Here is a 23,953-nt window from a genome sequence, read left to right as displayed (position 1 = left end):
AGAGCTGGGCAGGGCAGCAGAACATGTGAGAGATCAACAGAATAAACACCCTTGAAACCAGCACAGACCAATTATGGCTTCTGCTTTGGCAGGGGGCTGAAAGAGACTTTCTACAATCTGGGAATCATCAGTGCCTCAGATTCCAACACCAGTATTGCCATGGGAACCAGCAAGGCTCTTTTGGGGCAGATCAGCACAGCCCCAGCCAGCAGAGGGATTATCCCCACTCCTCCCTGTTACTGCAGTCCCTTCCCAGCTCCCTGCACTGCTGTCCCTGCTCTGACCAGCCACACCCCCAGCCAGCAAGGGAGAAAAGTGGGAAGACTCCAGGGGCATTGATAGTAAAAGGGTTTTAAAATAATGGGGATTTAGGGTTAAAAGGAAAATTAAGCTTAGTAGGCCCTGAAAAAAAAAAAATAACTACCCACGGTACATGAAGGCCTTGTACCTTGCTAGAACTGCACCTGTGCAGCTAGTTCATGATAAATGATATAATTGTTAGATGTGATGATTGTTTAGAAATTAAATATAATTACTGTTTATTTGTAAGAATAATAATGAGAAACTATGGTCAGGGGCCTAAGAAAGATCACAAGAAACTCAGAAACTTGTGCTTGAATAAAGTCAATGTATACAATAGAAAAATATAAGTTTAATAATTAATATGTAAGTTATATAAGGATAGAATATAAAATATGTTCAGCTCGAAAGCCATGTGGGAGTCAGATTTGGGTCTGTACCCCTGATTCCCAGAGCTCTCAATAAAAGCACCTGCAGAGAATCATATCCTGTGATTCTGTGTGTTCCTGAGCACTGACAGCATCTGCCTTAGAAGAGGGAATTGTCCTGCCAGTTACGCCAGCTGGGCCTTTCCCCCTCTCACCTGGGGTGTTTAGGAAAGCAAAGTGCAGGATTTTAGTGTGTGTTTTTCAGTCTTCTTGCCTCATGACTTGTGAAGAACTCTTGGTCTGTTAACTGCTGTGGTTTCCCTTTGCTGTTGTTTGCTATCCCTGTGTGGTGTGGTTTCCCTCAAATCTGATCTTTTCAGTGTCTTGGTTTGATTTTCCAATCTTCTGCTTGTTGATGCTGCCACCATCCACACTGAAATTAATGTAAGTTTTCTTTTTTCCCAGGGTGTTTACAGAGTACTCCAAATGTAGCCCAGCAGGATTCTGGTCTGAACTGAAATTAACTGTCATACATAGGATTTGTTTATCTCTTCACATCCCTCTGTCACAGATGTTTGTCCTTTGGCTTGTTCCTTTTTCTAATTATTTTTTGATTATATTTTGAAACACCTTCTGTCTAACCAATTTCTCCCCAAATCAAATAGTGCATTTCTTTCCCCTTCACCTACAGTGATTCCCCCAAACTGAATGTTATTTACTTCTAGTGGAAAGTGACCTTTACATGAATCTGTTTCAGATAGGAGGTGCATTTTGATGCTATGCTGTAGCTTGTTCTTTTTGAGTTATAAATCCACATGTGCTATACTGTGTGTTGATATGCAGTGTAAGGTGAGGGGGGTGCAGCTCATTTTCCATGTTCATACCCCAAAACTTCTTTCTGGGGTCACCACTAAGTCACAGGTAGGTGATTGAAAATTCAGAGCGATACAAACAGAGCAACCCTGACCAAAACAATGTGACAGCCCACCAACAGCTCCTAGAGCATATAATTTCCTTATTTCCCAGCCAGTTTGTGGAAAGAAAATGCATGAAAATATATGACTTTCCCCAAATGGCATCTCAGACAAGCATGGAAAGAAACCAAAATTGGGCTGCTGGAGCTGTTTGCAACTTGAGCCTGTGTCTGAGCAGCAGGGCTGAGGCACAGCTTGCAGGGTGTGTGTGCTGCTGAGCCCCTGCCCTGCCGGGCCAGGCTGGGGCAGGGCAGGGCTGCAGACAGGCTCTGCAGCACAGACAGGCAGTGGGAGCCTGCAGAATGCACCAGGGCAGGTGGAAACAGCCTGGCTTTGGGCAAGGCTGCTGCAGAGTGGCTTCTACAGTTGGCAGTTTGCTGCTGCTGCACTTCTGCTGCACTTCTCCTTCATCCCAGCTCTGGGCAGCCCCGTCCTGCAGTCAGGAGAGATGGATGGAGAGGAGCAGAGATGGATGGAGTTGAGCAGAGCGTGCAGGAGGCAGCACAGGCACCTCTGCACAGTAAATGTAAGAGCTGTGTGACAACTCATTGATATGCAAGTGCAACTGCTGCAAATGCTGCGAACTCCACAGACAAAAAGAAGATAATTTGACAGCATTAAGCAGAAAGCTCACACAGGGCTGGTGGCAGAGAAAAGCACTTTGATTCTTCCGTTGTCTGAGCTGTTCAGAGAAGAGTGGAACTTTCCTGCCAGGCCCAGGTGCTGTGCTGCTGTAGCTGATTTCCCTCCTCACACACGTTCAGGTATCTCAGGCCAGAGCTTCTGGACAGAGTGGCTTGTCCTGATTTATTAAAAATACGGATATTGATCTAGTACCTATATCCAACTGTGACGGACAAAAACTCTCTAGCAGTTTAAAGTTAGAAAGTCTGTGTTTATTGTGTGTGGGATCGCTCCCAAATCCACACCGCAGCTTCCAGGTGATTACAGAGTCTTTTATCCATCCAAGTATTGAATACCCAAAACACAAATACATATTCATCATTTTGGTACATCCCATTCCCCACTTTGTATGCTAATCACTCCAAAAGCCATTCAGCAACTGTAGTTTGACCCTTGAAATGGGTTGGTGTCCCTTTCATGGGGAGGGGTCCCAAAATGAGGAAGTAAATGAAGTCTTCCTCGTTCTGACCTTTCAACCTTTTCAATGCCAATATGACAAATGAACTCTTGGTAGAACTCCCATTCCTTGTCTTCAATTGGTTTCAGAACAGAGGAGCCCCACAATTGTCTTATGTTCCTAAAACCTCTTTGTCAGTTTGTGTATTCTTCATTATAAACCCAGCTAACTAAATGTTGTGCTGACAAGCAATCAATTATTAGTTAACTACTAACTCTTAACTTCATCAAGGCCTACTCATTTATTTTGATTAAATCTAGTAAGGCTTATCTCTAACTAAAATTTTAGCTCCTCTAAAATCTCTAAATTTCTTAAAGTTTACGTTTCAGTCCTGAGGTCACTGTGGCTTCAGGACTGGTGCTAATGGTGACCCAGGAGGTGAAATCATTCCTGCCTGCAGCCCAGGCACCAGCTGGGTCTCCTCTTGCTCTGCAGTTGGGATGCTCTGGTTGCTCTCTAAATTGGGTGTGTGAAATAAGCTGGGTGTGAGAGGGGAACACAAATAATACACATGTGGGGGAGATGGTTGAGTCCTTCTGGGGATGGGATAAGGTGGGATCTTGAATATTCTGTAGTTTTGCTTTGGATGGTGCTTAAAAAGTGAGAGGTTGAATTCAAGCAGGTTTGTGTTTCAAGACAAATTAATATGTAATCAATGGAATTGTTCAGGCAACCAAAGTAATGCCCACAATATTTAAATCACAATTACAACAGGGAAGTTTTCTGAGAAGCACAATTAAGAGAATTTCTTTTTCTGTCACTTCATTCTTCTAAATTAACATTTTTTTCCCTCCATTTGCATTGGAATTAAGTCTGTTAGCCTCATTTAGATAGATATTATTTTGGTAATGGTGAAAGTTTTCTGATTTTTTCATTCCTTTACTATGAGCCATGAAAGGTTTCCAGTAGCAAGCAGCATGTGAAGTGTGAGAACAAGGGAATAATAGAGGAAGGTACAGCTCCCTCCTTTCCAGCAACAGGATAATGGCTAGCAGGGATCCTCTCCTTGAAAGGAGAAATGGAATATGACTCTTAAAAGGAAGGATAAAAAAAAAAATCAATAATACATGTTTTCTGCTAGTCAGACTTTCCTAGTATCCATTCCAGTGGGGAAATTAAGGAAAATGTTTTAATTATTTTCAATTCTCTTTGCACAGAAAAACAACTGTGGAGAAAAATGTGAAGTGTTTCTCTGACAATTGGTTTTCTGTAGTGTATACAGCAGTAAAAATAGGTTAATTGTGTAATACTTTCCAGGAAATACATCTTCCAAATCCCCTAGGTAGAGAGGGATGAGATTTTTATTTTTTTTTTTTTTTAACTAAAAAGCTGGAATTTGTATTAGACTCTCAGTGCAGACAGAATTCCAATTGAATCCGTTTCTTGCAGAAGTTTTATCCCACATTTCTCTACAGAAAACTCTTGGTCACCAGAATGCAGAGGATACCTCACCTCTTGTGCTGTCCTTTGGCATGTCTAAGGGTGGAAATTAATTTTGCGTCAAGCTTTCAATATTGATTAAAGCCTAATTGTTGCTGTGAGTGTGTCCCAGGTGCTTGGTTCTTCCTCTGTTACCTGTGACTTGTCTTTTGCACATTGTCAGCAGTGAGTTTCCCTTTAGAGTGGGATGGGAAAGTCTGGAACCTCAAAGACTCAGAGTAAAGACAAATTCAGGGCTAAACCACATAAATATTAATTGAAAGGCTGTGTAGAGGGCTCCCAACTTGGTTGAATGTGTTGAACTCTGGATCAGTCACTCCAAATTGAACTTAGAATTGCAACGTACACTTTTTCCTTTTGATTTTGGACTTAGAAAAATGGACTTTGGAAATGGATTTTGAACTTGGAAAAATGGACTTCTTTCTTTCTTCACATGGATTCATGATATCTGCATCTCTTTTTTCTTTTTTTTCTTAATAGAGAACACAGTTCTCAAAAACTAAGCCTAGAGATTATTGCCTTGAATAACCTTTTTATCTTGACTGGATCTCCTGCTAGGTTCTTGCTGGCTTTTATTTTAGTATCTCTGTAGGGCCCTTACCAGACCTTCTGCAGATCTGATGTATTGTATGAAGATCTTTTATAATACTTTATCTCCTGACTGTTGCCACTATTATCTAAGTTATAATTTAGAGTTCCACAAGAGCCTGGGGGCCATTAGATTTGCAAAAAGAAATACCAGGTATAACTTCCCCTTGTTTTTTTTTCCTTCTGTAGCTGATTAGTTGTATTGCATTGAGCCTTCAGGAATCTCGAGGCTGGCACAGATTTTTTTCCTTTTTTCTCTGCCCCTCTCATGATGTCACTCTGAAGTACTTTTCCAGTCACTGTCCAGTGTGCCAAGGAACAAACCCAGAGATTTTTCAGGGAATGCTGAAATATTATTTGTGTATTCACAGCTGCCAGTTCAGATCTGAGAGATTCACCTCTGACAAGTAAATATAAAGATTTAAAAAGGCTGGGGGCCCTTCGTCATTGGCAAAAAAAAACCTTGTACATTATTTCATTTATTATCAAGATGTTACTGAGTCACAGGATAATTGGTGTGAAAACAACAACTTGTCTGGAATAGCATTGCTTAGATTGGGATTTTTCTGTATGCTTGAGGAGGCTTAGGGTTGTTATTCCACCCACTGTACCAGCATTTTATGCAGCAAAAATATACGTATTTTTTAATATAGTTTTCTGGGGGAAATAATATAATATTCAGCAGTAGAACTGCTGAAATGCCAGAAAAGCCATGGTACCAGCACTCCTGGCATGGCAGAAGTTGCCTCGTTCTGCAAAATGCAATTACTCCTGATGAACTGATGAACATTTTAGAGTAATATATGGAAAACATAGGTTTACATATATTTTTAAAATTCCTTTAGAATTAGTAACTGTATGAAAGACCTTTGAGAATGAATCCAGATTTTCCAAATCAGAGCTCAAAAAGGCACATGAGGTGTTTGAATTGTTAAATTCAATAACTGACTTTTCTTTAGAATGTATCCAAAGGAATGGATTCATTTAATTAATTACTGTGTTAATAATTACACTTGGAAATCTGATTGATTACAGCAAACAACCCCAGCAGTTTTGAGAAGGCTCAGGTTGGTGCAGGAGCTGGGCTGAGGAAGGAGAGGTTTGCAGAAAGCTCTGTTCTCCTTTCTGGGGAGGAAATCTGTCACTTTTTATGTCTTTCACAGCCCAAATTCAAAACTTGACAGCAATAACCTTCCAGCTGTATCTACATGAATTGGATGTTATGGCTTCAATGAAAGACAATCTCGTGTGAGATTCTTTTGGTTACATTTCAAAGATTTATTCAAACTATATGAGGTTTTGTAAGAACAAAGCATGAAAGATGATTTTTTTTTTCCAGGCCCTGGTTCAATAAAGCCCAGAGGCTTAAGCATGTCATTGTGAGCCTGTGACTGGACCTGTGCACAGAAATGAAATCTTAACATCATCTTTACAACAGATATATTCTTATGGCTTGGCTAAAGAACGGCTTCAGAGAGGTAATTAGAGAGAGATATTTTTTTTATGAGTTAAATGAAATCTCCTGCTCAGAACTGGCATGAGATTCATGCAGGAGGTTTCTTTTGCCTGTCAATAATCTGTCCCCAAAATGTTACAGAATAAATACAGTAGGAGAATAGTCTCTAAAGTTATACAGTGGGTATTCTGTTTGTAAGCTTCATAATGAAGATATTTGTCCCTCCATTAGTTGGTATTTTCAGTTTCCCAAGGAGTTCTGCAGGATGTTAAGGGCAGAAAAGAATCTTTGTCACATCATATGAAACAGATCACGAGTGTGAAGTCTCTGAACTAACCTTTCTTCAAACAGCATTACTGCAGGTCAGCAAAGTTCAAGGATTCTTCAGATCAATCTTTTTCTGTTCATGTGCAAGAGAAATTTAGGACAGAGCTTATTGTTGTGAATAAGAAATATTCTTGGAATCTAAGCTGCCAGAATCTCCAAAGTGCACACTGTAAACATTTCACTGCCTCAGTGACAGCTAAGTGAGGATGCCTTGCTCATTATCCATAAAGAATATGTGGCACAGATGAGCCCAGAATGTAAATTTCTAAGGAAATGGAGAAAATATAATTCATTTTTCATGCAGAAATGTGAGATTTTTTCTTTTTCATGCTGAAAGGTTCATGGAAAATTAATTAGGAAAACTCTTACAAATATGTTGTATTGGTAGTGCTGTAAAAGTACTTTTCAACACTAAAGGAAATAAGGGAGGCTGCAATCATTGAGGTTAAATGGAAAATGGGAGGAGCAAATTGGCCCTCAATAGCAGCTGTTCATTATAGATTTTTTAAAATAAGTGCTAGAAATTAGCAGAAATGTAAAGAGGGAGATATAGTTTGCTGCAGTGTGGTATGAAATGCAGTAACTGTGTTAAAAAGCTTCTGAAGATTTGTTAGCATTTTGCAATGTGCTGTGTGAAGGGAAGGGAGATGCTTGCACTCAGTGCATCTTTGTGAGCACTGTCACAGTGAAATGTCTGTGTGCACTTACCAAAACTACAGCCATTTCAATGACACATTTCATTTTCCTGAGAGATGAGGCATCTGCTGCAGTGCAGGGAGAAACCTGTTTGTTTGCTGGCAGGAGAGTTGGGGCAGGCACGATTTAAGTGTCCCAAAACAACGAGAGGCTGGTTGGTATTTCTGGAGTCCTATCCATTATTTACAGTTACTAGGCTGCGAGGGTATTTGCAGCAATGTCACACTAACCTCCATGAATTCTTGATTGAGAAATAAAAAATTAACAATATGGACTGATGGGAATGCTGGTGGATAGAGACAAGTGGTTTTAGAGCAAGCAGAGTGCAGTGCTGGTAGCACAAACACACCCCCAGCATCTCAGAGCAGCATTTAGTGCTGCAGAACTTGCACACAGGATTCATCCCTGCCCTTCACACCTCCCCACAGCTGGGACTGCAGAGGAGTTGGCTTTTCCTGCCATTTCTAGATTTGCTGCCTTCTCTAAACTTCCCTCAGCCATGGAAATGAGATTCAGAGCAGCGTTTGAGCTGCAATTTCCCTCCAGCAGGTAATGTCACATTATCCTTTAGCTGCTGCTCCCCTGTGCCCCCTCCTTTTCTAGGCAGGGGTTGTTTCCCTGAGCCTGGCTCTGGGTTTGGGGGTCCTGCTGAGGTGACAAACAGCCTGCAGCCAGGGAAATCACAGGGCAGGTGACAGCCTCACTTTGTTAGCCCGTGGAATAATGGTGATGATTAGTCAGAAGTACAAAAGTGAAAAGCAGAACTCTTGTGTGGTTTGTTTCTTAGTAACACCTGGAGTAGGAACTGCCTGTGATGCCAAGACTTGTGCTGAGCATCACCAGCTTTAGGAAATATTTGTCTTGGACTGGGGCCTTCAGCCTGGGCTGCTCTCATCTGGGGTTCATTTTTTGGCTGCTCCTGAAACATCACCCGTGAACTTCTCTCTCATTTAAAGCAGTCACTCCCCTCAGAACTAAAAAAAATTCAGGGTAAATAATGGAGCCAGGCTGGGATGGAACACATAAGTTCCATACAGCAAACAGCTGTGTGTTCCTGACCCTCTCTGGCTCTAATTTGGGGCATTATGTGGGGCTTCAGGGATGCTTTTGTGTTCTTTTTATTTCCAAACAGCAACTTCCACTAAAATCTCTTTCAAGTGGAAGTGAATTTACTTTTATTTTATATTGGCATGATTTCTCTCTCCAGAATCTGGTTGTTGCTGGTTTTTTGCTGGTAGAACCTTGAACTGATAGAGCCCTGTAATGTTTCCTTGGTCTAAGCAGAAGGATCTGGCTCAAGGTTCATAAGCAGGAGAGTTTTCATCTGCTTTGAAAGGAGTTTTCAACAAGACCTGGTTTACAACTAGAGCCTCCTGATCAAGAGTGTTTAAGGGGTACATTGTAATTGGAAAGCATTTGCATGGACTTCTTAATTATTTTTAATCACTCACTGTACATAAATCCTGGACTAGAGAGCTTAAAGGAAAGCTGATTTATTTTTGAATATTTTTTGCAAAGGGAAGATTCCAAAAGACAAAGCTATTTCTGCAGGACCCTTGAGGGACACTACTTGTTACTGCATTTAATTACATTGCATAGATTTAAGTTCTGGAATGTGCAGAATATTATCTGTACATTATCCTGCTTTTCAACCACACCTTTAAAGTCAGAGCATCCTCTCCTGAAGAGGTGTTGCTTAATGACATGTTCTGCTTCCTAATTTAAGGCTTTCAGTAGTGCCCATGTTTAAAGTATTTTACATAATTCATTGCACTATTTTCTTCCTGCCCTAGGAAATTATAAGCATCTCTTGCTGTGATCTTTCACTCCAAGGATTAAGACTCTTTTCATATTCATAAACGTGAGGAATTCTAATAGCTGGTGTGCCAGTGAGCTCTGGGTGATGGTCAGAGGGGCAGGGAGCTGTGAGGGTGGCTCCTGCAGCACTGAGGCCGTGCTGAGGGAGGATCTCTAGGGGACATTTCAGATCTGTTGGTCCCAGCTCACAGGGATGAAGGTTTGCAGCATTAAACACAGCCAGGAGACAGGTATAAACCTGCTAATGATGAGAAATCAGGACTGAAGGATTTGAATAGTTTACATCTGCCTTTGAGACTGAGTGATCCATCTCTTACTTTACATGCCTAGGCAGTACTGAAGGAACAGCAGCTGTAGCTTAGATACAGATGAGACTTTCTCTTAGGAAATGCTTCTGTTAAGGGCTTTTTACAGTCTTGTCACAGTTTAAATGGACTTTCAAGCTGTGCTGATGTTAAGTCCCCTGTTTGGGGCCGGGCTGATGGAAGAATTGCTATCCATTTCCAGCTACAGTGACTGTCGTGTTGTCAGAAGTTCCATATTTTAAAATACGACTCAAAATTCTGAATGGTCTGACACATGGCACTTATGTAGCTAACTCTTAAGGCACTGATGCCTTTTTTGTAATTCAGTTTGCAGTAATAGCTGCCAAATATAGTAAAATACCTTTAAAGGAAGTACTTTAGGTAGTTAAAACTTAACAATACTGACCACAAATCTTAAACTTCCCCACAGGTAAAGGGGCTGTGCCTTGCTTTATCCTGGTGAAGTATCTCTCTCATCCTGCTGATCTATTCCCCTTTTTAATGCTTTAAATGTATTTCTGCTGTGAGGTTATTAATAAAAAAGTGTTTATTTTAGTTTAAACATCAAACTAGCCCAGTTCTATTCCCTCCCAGTTGTGAGGCTGCTGCTTTCCCTGCTGACTGGAATCTTTGGGAATGGCAGTGCCTTCCTCCTGTGCTGTTTAGCATGAGAATGTCACACCAGGTTAACAGAGCTATGGATATGCACCCTCAGCTCTGAGTCCTCCCAGCAAAAAGATGGAAAAATACTTGATTATTTCTACCTCGGTGTAAGAGAGCAACCTGAACTGGAGATACACTCAAGCTGTGAATGTCAGGGATAAATAGGCAGCTTACAAATGGCATTGAAAACTGTCTGTGCTGCTGAGAGGGAAAAAGATTTGGTTTCTTATTGTTCTGCTGGCTTTGGGTTGATTTTTAGAAAAGAGAAAAGTGGCGTGTTGTGATGAGGATGATACGGAGTGATGGCTTTGCAAAGTGCAGCTCTTTTCTTCAAAGGTTTGCCTTTTAGACTGAATTTCTTAGGCTGGGCTGCTTGGTTTTGCTCAGCTGGTGCAATGACAGCCAGGAGCAGCTCTGTCCTCGTGCAGCACGGGCTGGTGGCATTAATGTGTCAACATCTGCTCGCTACAGCAGAGGTACCACGACCTTGCTGTATCATCATTAATTTCCCCAAAACAAACCAGCCAGAACTAGTGCTGGTAGAAACAATTTGGAGAACATCAGCACATAGTCAGACTTGTTTAGTCTTTGGCATTGATGGAGGGGTTGTTGCTTTTGTGGCCAGAACTCGTCAGGACCATGAAGGCGGGGCCTTGCTTTGCCCAGGGGCTGGGGACACGCTCGTCCCACCAGGAGATCATCCCTGAGAAAGGTGGGGATGAGCATCCTAGCCTGAGAGGACCTTGGCTGACTCCACAGGCTGTGTTTTAATCAGAAAGCAGCATGGGAACGCTGGCAAAGAGCTCTGTCTTCATTTCTGTGCCTCACGGCCTCCAGCGCAGATGGAGAAATGATGGAGGAGGAACGTGTGCCCCTGGGATGTGGGAATTTGTGTTTGTACCAGGCCAGACCTTCAGCCCCTGGCCCCTGGGGACAACAGAGCCCTGCCTGTGCCTGTCGCTTCAGGACCTGGACCACATTTTGTGTGTGGTGCCATTGCTGTCCCTCACAGCCACCCCAGCTCCAAACACCCCCCGAGAACCGGGAGCTGCTGAACCCAGGGGCACGCTGTGTTCTTAAAAGGGTTGATCTGGGAGGGGATCTCTGCTGCCCAGAGCAGGTGGCAGGGCTCAGAGGCCACTGTTGCCCATGGCTGGTGGCCTTGGGGTGGCTCTTGGGGAGTGGACCACCCTGGGCCACCACACTGGCCAGTCTGGCTGCTCCCCACACGTGTGGGACCCTGAGCTGCCCTGAGCATGAGGCACAGAGAGAACCCTTTGTGCATTTAAATTCCTTCCCAGAACGAGTTTAAATGAAGGTAAATCCTTCTTTAGCCTCGGGTTTGGCAACAGTTTAAATTTAAGGCAGTTATAGAGGTATAATTGAATTGCTTTGTCCCACAAGCTCTAATGATGGTAAATCAGATATATTTGTATAAAAATGAATTATTTATCAAGACAAATGAACAGACAAAAGATAACAGATGAAAGATCTTAATCAAAATTACTTCCTATACGGCATAAAACTAAAAAAAATATAGTTGATTAGACATCATAAAACAGTGCATGATATCAAGGTAAAATAAAATATATGGCAAAATAAATGGTATGGATTAGGAGTTGAATATAACTTATCACCAAAATAATGATAATGCACAGATTTCCTCACTTAACCCCAGCATAGTAACCATGGAGTAGGCATCCCTACTCATGGGAGAAAATCCACACTTTTCCAGGAAAATGAATGGAAGATTTCTACTTTGTGAAAGGATGGTGTGGCTTCTATGGTTGTAAAGTGGATTTTGTCAGTCAAAAATGCAGTTTACTTTGTCAGATGTCCCTTCAAACCAAGATGTTCATTGGCACCTGGGAGATGCCAACCCAGTGCTAAGCTCATGGCATCAAAATAACTCCCTGTGAGAGATCTTGTCCTGTTTGGGTTATCTGAGTGCTTTAAAAAGAACAGATGAGATTTTACGGAGCGTAAGATGTCCTGTTGATGGTGGTGGCTGCTGGCAGCATCACCTTCCTGTTGATGCCTTAGGATTTGGCTTTTATATTTTTCAGATCCTGTACAGCTTTGGTGTATAGCTCTAAAACTCCATGGCCTGTCAGCCACTGTTCTTCTGTTTTATTCAGACAAAGCAATTCCTCTCTAGGCCTGAAACTCAAGGACACTTCACTGTCTCAGGCCCCAAAAAGTACCAACAAAAGTGAGCTGGGGGAGAGCAAACTGAGTATAAATGACTTCATTAGCTGAAGCTGTAATTGGAGGATTAACCCTTGATGTGTCAATGGACCAAACATGACTGTGCGGAAAAACTCGTGCCCATCGTCCATCCTGGCTGCAGCCTCTGGGAGGCTCCTGACTGCCCAAGGTGCAGCTGTTGGAAGCCTTTAATAAATATCTGCTTTTATTCTCTTAATCTTGTCCAGCCTCTGTTCCAGGCAGCCACTTCAAGGCATCAGCATGACCTGGGCAGAGCTGGAAGATGTCTCAGCTCTGGCAGTGCCGGTTCCCAGCTCCTGTCCCCCGACAGAGGTGACGGCAGCCAAGTGTCCAGGGTGTCCCCTGCCACGGGCACTGCCCCTGCTCTGCTCAGCACCCCAGTGCAGGGGCACAGGGCACAGGGCAGGGAGCCCAGGGCAGGGGGCAGCAGCCCAAATTCACCACAGCACTGCAGGTTTGCAGGAGTGAGCGCTGCTGGGGCTGGAGGTCTCTGCTAATGCAGCTCCTGGGTGGAGTTCGTGCCCCTGTGACCTGGCGTTTGGGAGGCTGATGTGTGTGAACGCCTGGCTGCTGCACAGGAGGGATGGGGATGCCATTTTCGGGGTAATGATTGTGCTGACCTGATGTCCTCACACAGCTGCTTTCTATTACTGTTGCTTAAGTGGGCCAGGGGAGGCTCAGGGGACTGGCTCTCTGTAATGAGCTGGCTGTGCAATTACAGCACTTACTGCAGGACACCGGGGCTAAATCTAGCTCATTTTTGCTTCCTCATCTATTTTTATATTATTCTGGCATAATGTGGGCATCCCGAAAAATGTGAGTTTATTGCTCCTGGGTGAAATGGATAGTGCTAATAGTGCTGCTGAGTGTTGTGAGGCCGGCGTGGTGAGGGAATTGTTTCATTGCTGCCTTTTCACTCTGTCCTCTTGCCTGGCAAAATTATTGACATGTGAAAAAAAAATCACCAGAGATCTTTTTGTTTATATTTATATTCCGGTTGGTTTTTTTTTTTCTTTGCTAAATTAAGCAATGTCATTTTTACCGTAGAAAAGCTGTAGTGGCTCAACAGTTTACTTCAAAATGCTTTGTTTACATTGAATTTCAGATTTAAATTTTTGCAGTTGTATTCTGCATCATGAATTTCTACCATCTAATAAGTGTGAAATCCTACTTTTGCTGACTTCTAGAAATTACAAAAATTATCATAGGCAGCAGTGCATGTGGATATTTTCCTAAAGGCATGGATAAAGTAAGTTTATGTTAGTTTTAAGAGGACAGCAAAGAAATATCATACATTTTATTGCATACAAAACCTGTGTATTTTTTTGTGGCTAACTTATTGTGTATTGATGTTTTTTCTTATTGCCTTATTATAAGAGTATTGAAATTTACTCCCAGTATTAAAGAGGAGCCATTTGACAAGACCTGTGCAGGTCAGTTTGCTTTGTAAAAGTGAGTTCTAGTTTCAAGGAGACAACCATGTTGTTCTCCAACTGTTTTGTACGAGACACACAAATATACAGAATCTTTAATGAAAATCATTGTATCAGTTAGTTAGAACAAGTGTTTCAGGGATTGTTTTCCCTTTATTTATTTATTTTAGAGAGTTTATTTGGTTACACTACAGAAATTTTTTAAATTATATTATGACTGAGACTTCATACGTTAAGTGAGCTATACATGATAACTACTCCACATTTTGCAGATTGATTTATTGAGCCAATTTAAATTAAAGACCTTAAACAGCATTAATTAAGCATCACAAATACTACTAGGATGTAGTTAAGAGCAGATATATTTTTCACCAACTGCTGAAGTCATTGCCTGTAGACTTACTGAGTTAACAGAAATTTGAAGTAAACTAATGCTGTTATCCATAGCAGTAAATAAACTGAGCAAAATTTAATTAAAGATACATATCTATGAAATGGGAGTCTTGATTCCCCCTCTTCTCCCTTCAGCATATTCCATTCATGTATGCCTTTAATAGATTGGATTTTTTTACTGGGCACTTATGTGTAACAGCCATAGGTTGGTTTTTTTTAGCCTTGTGGAAGCTCCAGGGAGCTGATCCTGCAGGATATCCCAGGAATTTCTCACTTGTGCTTTCAGGGGCAAGTACTGAAGAGCAGCATTTTGCCCTCACAGCTTCTGTGGGGCCCAGGACTTTGGTTTAAAAAATTAAATCTTGTCTTTTAAAAATGTAGGTGTTCATTTTCATGTCCCAGGCAAAAATCCATCTGAGAGTTTTATTTTCTAGAAAATCTCAGTTTGACTATCTTGTTTATATTGTGAAGAGAGGAGTTGTTATAAATAAACCTCTTAAATCCTTCACAGACAATTTTAAATGAATATCCAGGGTGTTAATTAAGAAAAATAGTTTTAGTTTGGAACTTTATTTGAGCATTAGTCAGAACAAGGGTAAGAATACAAATGAAAAAGCACAGCTGTGATGAGTTAATATTTTTGGGTCAAGTCCCACCTTCCTGACACTCGGGAGCTTTGGTGACCATTAAGGATCAGGTTTATAAAGGGTCATATTTAAGGATCAGGTTAAAGGGTCATATAGGGCTTCTTGGTAGTCCGAGGTAGGAGTGGGGATGTAAAATTAATTTGGCATCACCTTCCAGAATTGCTTTTAGAAATCAAGAAGGGGGTGAATTAAAACAGATGAATGAGCAAGAATTGCTTTAGCAAGAAGGTGATCTCTCTTGCATGCGTATTTTTCTATGCTTTTGATAGAAAGATTTAAATACCTTTAAAGAACAATTTGGATTTATAGCTATATTTATCATGATTACTTCACTAAATTTGGCAAGATGCATTAGAATTCCATGTTTCAAAGGCACAGTGATTTAGGAAGTGAAATACTACAATATGGTTTGGCTTATTTTTCTAATTTTGTCAACACTAAAAGTGCCAGACAGTACATTGCAATACTCCTAAAGGCTTGTTGGTTGGTTTGGTTTTATCTTTTTTCTTTCTCCTGTTCCCCTGCTGTTGTTTATCACAGTGAAGTAGTGAGATTATAGGTAATTGTTCACATCATAGAGTCAGAGCTAGTGAAGAACAGTCAGCACAGGGCTGGTTTCTTTGCACCCCGTCTGTCTTGGTTTGAACAGACAGGTGTCTGCTGAGGAAGGCAGGAGCCTCCCCTGGAAAGGAAAATGTAAACCCCCTCCCTATGAATTATTGTAATTTTGAAATTAAGGGTTTCTCAGGCAAAAGATATGGGAAAAGGAATAACAGTTCTTTACTAGGGAAGAAAATAAATGAAAAAAAACCAAAAAAAAAACCAATGCAGTGATACAAAACAAAACTGCCAGAACAGCCCCTGGCAGGCTGTGTGTCAGGGAGGTGGCTCAGTCCCATCCAGGGTGGCTCAGCCCTCCTGCAGTGCCAGCTGTGCTTCTGCTGGAGCAGGATCCTGCACAAGGGGGAGTTTTCCTCTGGAGCTCCAGGGCTGGGGGAGATGGGCCTGGGCTCCTCTGGGAATGCAGTGGGAAGAAAGCTGCTCCTCTGGGAATGCAGTGGGAAGAAAGCTGCTCCCCTGGGAATGCAGGGGGCAAAGGCTGCTGTGCTGTTCCCAGGTCAGATTGTATCCAGGTAGGAATGCTTGGCTCCTCCCCTGGGCAGAGCATCTCCCCATGGATGATGGAATTTTCTCAGCCATGCAGGGACACTCACTGGCCATGAACAGAAGATAATTAATAACGAATGGTCCATGAACAGAAGGGATCTCCTGGAGGGAGGATTGGCTGTGGAAGAGATAAAGAAAATGCCCAATGAGCAGAGGAGAACTGCCCCACCTCTGACAGATGGTGATAGAATGCACATCCCCAGACACATCTTCCAGCCCAGGACACTGCCATGAAACAGCTCCCAGAGCTCAGGTTCTGCTCAGTGGCCTGGACTGGGAGCCACAATGAGAAATCTGCTCTGAACCCTGAGGGGCCAGGCTGGTGACAGCTCCAGGCTGACAAAAGCTGGGAGAAGCCAGTGGGCAATCAATCTCCCATCCCTCCCGACCCACAGGTGGATTCCCAATTTAATAAAAGGTTGCAGCACAGTGATTATGAAATTGTGATTTTTTTAATCCTGCCTGAGCTCAGTGAGACAAACTTTAAAGGTAGAATTTCCCATTTGCTCAGATAAATGCCAGGACATCCACAAGAACTTGTCAAGCCTCTGCTCCTGATCTCAGAAGTGCAAATCTTGCTGAGTTCCCTTGCAGGGTGTTACTGCAGCTTGTTCAAGAGTAGTTAGGCAATGGAGGTGTTGTCTCCAGGACTGTCAGGTTTTTTTGTGTCTATAAAAGAAACAAAATTAATTCTGTCTTGGCATTAACAGTTCCAATTCCATTAATACTATTTCTAGGTTTGTATCTTTTCTTCATGTTTAAAATCATCCTCTATGCCTGATATTCTAAATATTCTAAAGTCCAAACTGGCAACGATTGGGTTTTTTTAGCTTATTTTAAATGTTTATTTGCAGCATGGATTTTCCTAATCCTGGCCTCATTTTTTTTTCAATCCTTTCTCTCTTTCTGTAGGAACCTGGGAAAGGGGAAAGATACTAAAGATAAAAACTGGTTTTATTTTTTTAAATGTACAGGATTCAGATTGATGTGAGAAGGTTAACATAAATAATAAAATGTCTTTTTTAGAAAAATCAGTGACAGAAAAAGGGCTTCAGCTTCATACGTGTGTAAGTTGGGAGAATTCAGTGAAATTATCACTCATCTTCAGGTACAGAATAGATGAGAATCATGACTCAAAACATGTATGTACCTTGCATTTTTTTTTCTCTCTTTTTTTTTTTTAATTTGAATTTTAACACAGGGAATTTCTTGTACTTTTAATACAAAATTGATACTAAGTCTCATGTTTGAGGAGCTTTCTTTGTTCAAGAAGGTTTCCTTTATTTCTTTCTGGTAAGGTGTTGTCTTGAGATACATAACAAATAGCAGCTATTTGCTGCCTGATTTGGAATAGCAAATACTGTCCTCTGCTCGTTCTGGAGAGAGGAACTATGCATGCACCTTAAGATGAGACCATCCTAAATGCTAAAAGCAGTAAAGATAGTTTAGAAGACTACTTTTTTTTGCACTGTTATCACCATGTCTATGTTTTTGTCAGTATTTGCAGGATTCCTCGTGTAGAATGGGAAGTTCTGCATTGAGTACAAGTTCCAGGAATAGCAAAAAAAGCCATTTTAAAAGCTGTTTTCTGTCAGGCATGTCTAGCTGGTAGCACCAGAAGAATAAATTGCATCTTGCTTGGGAAAGTGACATAAACCCAAGGTTTTGTTATGTCACGGGGGGATTATGGTGAGAGAGAGACAAGGATCCCCCACCTGAACCGTAATTCCTCCTGGTGAAATTGCTGTGGACATAAAATGTCATGGGGGGAGCAGCAGGAGAGAGGAAATGATGATCCCTCACAGAAATCACAGTGCAGAGCAGTGGATTATTGCAGAAGGGGATCTGCACAGGGGACTGAGGTCAGCTCATGGTGACACATCTTGTCTCAGCCCAGCTCTCCTCTCTGCTAGCCCACTCCCACCTTCTGGAATAATTACCTTATCATGGACACATCTCTCCAGCTGCTTTCTGACCCAGGATTGCCTGGGGTGGGGGGGTGAATAAATTGGCTTTGTGTCATTTTTGGGATTTTCCAGGATTTTTTGGGGGATTTTTTGTGCTATTTTGAGGAATTTTTAGGACTTTTTGGGCTATTTCTGGGATTTTCTTCAAGATTTTTGGGATTTTTTTGAGGATTTTTTGAAAAATTTTGTTGGATTTTTTTTTTGGGATTTTTTGGGGATTTTTGGGGAATTTTTCAGGATTTTGGGGGGATTTTTTTGTGGAATTTTTGGGGATATTTTGGCTGTTCCAATGGGGTTGTTGAGGTTCCCAATGGGATTTTTGGGGGTGTTTGGGCCTCGCTGCACCTGTGGCTTGGCTGCAGATCTTAGCTCTGCTTAAGGAGCTGGAGAGCTGGCAGTGCCTTCTCAGAGGATTTAATTGAGTGATCACACTGTGACACACAGACACTTCCTCAAAAGCCTCAGCAAAGGATGGCTTGGAACTGCAATTCTTTGTCATACCCATTACACTGCTCCCATGTCTTCATTCACTGCTCCTCAAACGTGACAGGAGACACAGGTGCTGGGCTGGAAATTACAAGTTTCAGGAACGGGGGTAGGAGTGAGGGGGAGGAAGAAATCAGTCATACAGATAGAATGATAATTCACTGCGTTAAGACACAAACTTAAATAAAAATCACTGTTAAACTTTTAGATAATTGTCAGGTCTTCACAGACTAACAATAGTCAGCCTATTAATTTAATGAGTGTTATTTGACCCATAATATTAAATGAATGTGGTTTGCTGTTTATTAATTAAACATTAGCTTGAGGAATGCCATTATTTTAAGTGGAAACACTCCATCTTTGTCTCCACTGGTGTAGTGGTGAGTATGCTATCACAGATCCCAGTCCCTCTGGTGTGAGGATCATTTTGCAGAGTTCCCAGAATAACTCGGGGTCTGTTTGTGTCCCTGTGTCCAGCCTGGGTGCAGATGTTCTCTCAGCTGTGTGGCTCAGGCTGCTGCAGCGTTTCAGCAGAACTCTGGTGTGACAGCCTGGCACCCTGACCTGCTGTGCCAGGGTCAGCTGCTGCTGCTGCACTGCTCGACACAAAGCTCCTCTTAGCAGTGTCACTGTGTTATTTGTCATTTTGTTTGATAATTTTTCATTAGTATGCTCGGCCGAAGAATGTGCTAATGGAATTTGATAAAAATGTAAAGCTGGGATGAATTGCTAACACGGACTGTGTTATCCAGGAAGAGATGGATGGGCTTGCAGACTGAAATAAAAGTGAATTAATGTTAGTAATACTGAGGAAAAGGTCATGATTCTAAGAACTAACTGGAATTCAACTGCTGAGCAGGGATTTATCAGACAATAACTTGGAGAAGAAAGATGGGGACATAATGTGTCCAGTGGTCAGGTGACTGTAAAGCACCAGGAAGGTACAAAAATATAAAAGAGAAATACAGTCTTTGGACACGTAAGGTGAATTATTAAAATAGAAGAGTAATTGCCTTGCATTTGCATTAGTGAGTCTTGGCTGGAATAGTCACATTGTGCAGTTCTATTCACATTTCTTGCAAAGCTGATAGAGGGAGAAGATAGGCACCTTTGACAGAGGGTTTAGAGCAGGACTTATGGCAGCTTCAGGAAGCTCCACTCCAAATTCTGGTGGTTTAAGACAGGTTTTTGATATATCCTCTACAATATGTGCTTTTAGTCATTTGCCTCCAAGAAAGATGTAATTAAATTAATAGAAGTGGAGTGTAACTCTATGAGTATATTAGTAGAAAGACTTTTTTGTGAGGGGATAGTACCAGAGTGACCAAAGGGAATGCCAGCAGGGAATGGATGGGATGGGATTTTGTATGGTTTATTCTGGAAAGGAAAAATAACTGGTAGCACTAAAAAATATTGATGAAGAGGATTAAAAGCAACAACAAAACAGGTGATAGGTTGTTTGTAAATAAATAGAATTTAAATAAGGTCAGTTGTGCTCATGTGAGAAAAATTCTTGAACAACTTCAAAAATCCCATTAGTGACAAAAATACACATTTCAAATAGAGCTGAACCTGGGTTTGAATCAGGTTAAATTAAATAACTGTTTGTGATTGCAGGTGCCGTGTTGTGATGTAACAGGAGTTCATTTCCATCCTGAAATTCCTTTGAAATAAGTTTTTGATGAATCCACAGATGTCTTCCATTGAACAGCAGCTCTGCACACAAATTGTCTCTTCTGCTGTGCAGGCTGAGCTCTGTTCAATAAACTCTGCTCTCCTCCACCTTCCCTCAGCCAGGGTCATGGCTGGGCACTCCTCCTCCTGCTCCTTGGAGCTTGGGAGAACTGGTCATGTCCTTTAGAAGTGATGATTAACACCAATATAAAGGAAGATCTATTCTCCAGGAGACAGAATTATAGCTGGGTGTCAGTCTGGAATTTGTGAGGAGATTATGAAAGGCTTTTCAACCTAATACAGTGGTGACAATATTGTGACATAAAGTTCTAACAAAGATTCTTTGTCTTACAACATGGTTAAACAGCCTTCAGAGTCTAATATGAGCTTATTAACTTTGTGTCTGTTGTTTGACCTATAGCAGTGTATATGTGTCTTAAGATGTTTAAGCTGCTTTAGTATAGATGATGAATTTCTCTGTACTGCCAGCAGTGGGTTTTGTGCAGTTTTTCATAGCAGTTGACTTTGTGTCTCCCTGGTGCTAGACACTGACCTGAACTGAGCTCAGTGTGACCCTGGAGGGGCAGAGAACTCAGTGATGTTTGTGCTTCAGGGCAGATTTGGCTGCTGGAAGTCAGCCCTGGAGCTCCCAGGTGTCCAAACCCTGGGCACCTGTGCCCAGTAGAGTGTCCCCAGTGAGAAGGATCTGGCAAAACTTCCTTTTTTTGTCACACTCCACATGGAACGTGGCCTTCAGACTGTGTTGCTTCTACCTCTGTGGAGCTGAACTCTTTTCAGCGTATCCTGGGAATTGTGTCTGGGTTGGAAAGCTTATGGTCGCATTGCTCATCATCAACAAAATATAAATTAGTAACAAGAGAAACATATTTTCCCAGTTCTCTTTTGGTGGATTTCTTGGATTTTTACCCAATATTCCTGAATTTTACTGCTTTAATGTATCCCTGCTTTTGCCTTCTGATGTGCATGAGAGATTAATAGTCTCAGCGTGAAAGACAGTTCTCTTCAGTTCTGTTCCCTCAAGCCATCAGAACCAATTGATGTCAGTCACCTCAAAAGCCAATTAATCCCACTCCTGTTTTGTTGGATCAATACTAATGCATTTTTCCTGTAATTTTCAGGTTTTGACATCGCTGGATGCCAGCAAAGCTGAGGTAGGAAATTCTGTCTTATACTGGTGGAATGTTAAATAGCTGTCTGTGCTTCTGACAGAGGGGCCAGCTTGCTTACAATTTTGGGGTGAAAGTTTAAGTTACTTCAGGATGGCATTTATGCTGCTTCTAGTGCTTAACGAGCCAATCTTTGGAAATCTGGCCATGGTCTAACAATATATAAGCTCATAAAGCCCTTCTAAGAAAGTTTTGCCATTGTGCATGTCTTTCTGAAGGTTTCCATGGCACCAAAAGCACACAATTCAGAGGTTTGTTCAGTGTGTGTTTTATTTCCCACCCCCAGAAGATGCAAGCTGACCTTGCCCTGTGCTCTTCCATTTTTCTGCTTGGCTCCTCAGCCAAGCAGGCTTGTACCTGCTGCAGAGGTGGTTCTGGGGGTTGGCACGTGTTCTGTCACCTCCACACCTGCTCTGCCTTGCTCTTCTTGTGCCATATGCCACGAGCTGCTGGAACAGGCTGGAGCATGAAGGAGCAGTTGGATTTTCTGCCGAGCTCTCATTGAATTCTGGAGTGCCATCGGCAGCGTCGCACGTCAGGTGCTTGACATTGCTGCAGGTTAGCTTGATCCTTCTGGACTCACATTTATTTTGTCAGCTTTCCTCTTGATGTGTGAGTATTTCTGAATGGTCTGAAGGTGTTCTTAGAGGTGAAAATATCCCGATTATTGGAGTATGTTTGGAATAACCGACTGCTAAAGCAGAAGCAGTCCTTTGTGAGCACAAACGTGTTTGACTACATCTGCCTCTCCTGAACCAGTCACTGCACTCGTAATAACTGGCAGATATTTTAATTTGGTGCACAATGCTCGAGTCATTTATTTGTAATGTCAGTTGGAAGCTCAGAGTGTTCCCCTATGAAGCCCTTCTTGGACTCACAGCAGGGAATTTGTGTTGTGCTCCAAAGCTCATGTATAACTGTGAAAAAATCTGTAGGTGACTCTAACTGCTGGATAAATTTTTAATATGAACCTTTGGTAAATTAAATTGCATTATTAAAGAGAATAGATAAACTGTGCTAGTTACTTTAAAGAACAAGAACAGAAGTTCACTTGCATACTGCAAAAGAATGAGATCATTCATTTTTATTTAGATTGAGACTGTAATATCAGCGTTCAATTTAGCTGGCCTGATTCAATTGCATACTTGGCTTGTCTCAGAGAGTTTCAGGAGTAGGATTTGTATCTGTTTTTTCACTGTTGCACTGTTCAAATGTTTGGTGCTGTTCTATCAAGAGCCCACTAATAGTAATTTTCAATTTCTTGTTTTTTAATGGGATTTTGGGGGCTGAGATTTATCACTGTGTAGGTACTACTATTGACTCTGCTGCCTTCTATACAGTCTGTTTTCTTATTTATTTATCAAATGTTGTCATGTACGTTTTTCTCTTGTGTGTGTAAAATTCTGAGGCCATTGAGAGTTTCTACATTGGCCAGTTGAATTTATTTGTTTGTTGGTACTCTATTAATTCCAAAACTTTGAGTTAACACATTTGGTTGTTTTTTAAGAGCTCACCAGCTGAGTTTGTGCCCCACCTGCTGACTTTGTAGGCACAGATCTGTGTGAGAGGTTTTGGTTGGGTGCTGTTTCTTCCATTCATGAAAGTACTCAGAAGGATTGCCAAAGTTCTCCAATATAGGGCAAATCCTAATTGGAGGTAGAGGGTAATTCAATATTTTCCTTAATCAGGGTATTAATGTTGTTTGGAAATAGTCTGAGTTCAGTGGAGTAATTCACATAAAACGGCAAATAAAAGGATAACAGGCATGCAGAATTGGTTGATAAATTTTTCATCTCAGGAGACAATTCCTTTGACATAATGGCAAACTTTCCAAAATTTCTTCCTGAAAGCCACATGGGCACAGCACTCCAGTTCTGGTGGAGTTTTGAGGACTTGCATGACTGTGGGGATGACAAGACACACAGGACATTTCCTCAGTTTGAGAATAGTGGCCCTGTGTTTTGGCTGATTTGATTTGATTTTGTTTTACTTTTGGATCTTCAGGATCAGTTCTGAGAAAGATACAGCCCCAAATCCTCTTGTTCTGGCTTACCTTTTTGTCGGGTCTTGTCTCATTAGAGCCCCTCCCTTGTTTGCTGCTGGAGTGCTGGTGTGGAAGCTCTCTGCTCTGCTTTTGAATAAAAAAAGCACTTAGGTTTGTTTTCTAAAATCTTTTAGCAGAGCCTTTACTTGGTTGCTCTTGAACTGGTGATCTGAGTAGTCTTGAAATTTGTTTATTCCTTTTTATTTGTTCTTAGGTGACACTGCTGTGTTCCCTTACTAAATTTTGTATGAAGTCGGGATGAAAACTTAGAGTGTTTGTGCAGCTACTGAATGTTTTAGGAAGGTACAAACCAGCTGGGTTTTTTCTAAATGCTGGTTACCACACAGCACTACAGAGATGAGAACATCTAGAAGAAGCTGTCAAGTGATCCCAGGACCTTCCTTCCATCTTTTAACACAAAGGGACAACAAATAGTGACAGAGTCAAAGCTGTAGGCAGCAAAGCCTTCCAAAAATAATTGCCAAATCTGCCCACACTGTGTCTGTTAGGGTCACAGTCTTGTAAATATGCAAGTTAGAGGCATCTTAAAAAGGAATAACTTATGCATAGGTAGCCAAACACAAAGATTTTATCATAGGTTACCCTGGTTTCTTGTTCAGACCCATAACAGATTCTGTTAATACTATTAC

At 41.6% G+C, this 23,953-nt stretch overlaps 1 protein-coding gene across 20 annotated transcripts in view; it reads left to right on the top strand.

Annotated features, from left to right (window-relative positions):
* Nucleotides 1-23,953, top strand: part of RBFOX1 (RNA binding fox-1 homolog 1) — a 1,274,894-nt gene that overhangs the window by 367,502 nt on the left and 883,439 nt on the right. For all 20 annotated transcript variants that reach the window (XM_085591760.1, XM_085591759.1, XM_031506147.3 and 17 more), the window contains one exon: nucleotides 21,212-21,244. In XM_085591760.1, the coding sequence (XP_085447886.1) occupies nucleotides 21,212-21,244 (33 nt within the window). The remainder of the gene's footprint in view (nucleotides 1-21,211; nucleotides 21,245-23,953) is intronic.

Source organism: Lonchura striata, chromosome 14 (assembly GCF_050655825.1).
Source record: "Lonchura striata isolate lonStrDom1 chromosome 14, ASM5065582v1, whole genome shotgun sequence".
NCBI classification, from domain to species: domain Eukaryota; kingdom Metazoa; phylum Chordata; class Aves; order Passeriformes; family Estrildidae; genus Lonchura; species Lonchura striata.
This window is presented reverse-complemented; position numbering and strand designations above follow the sequence as displayed.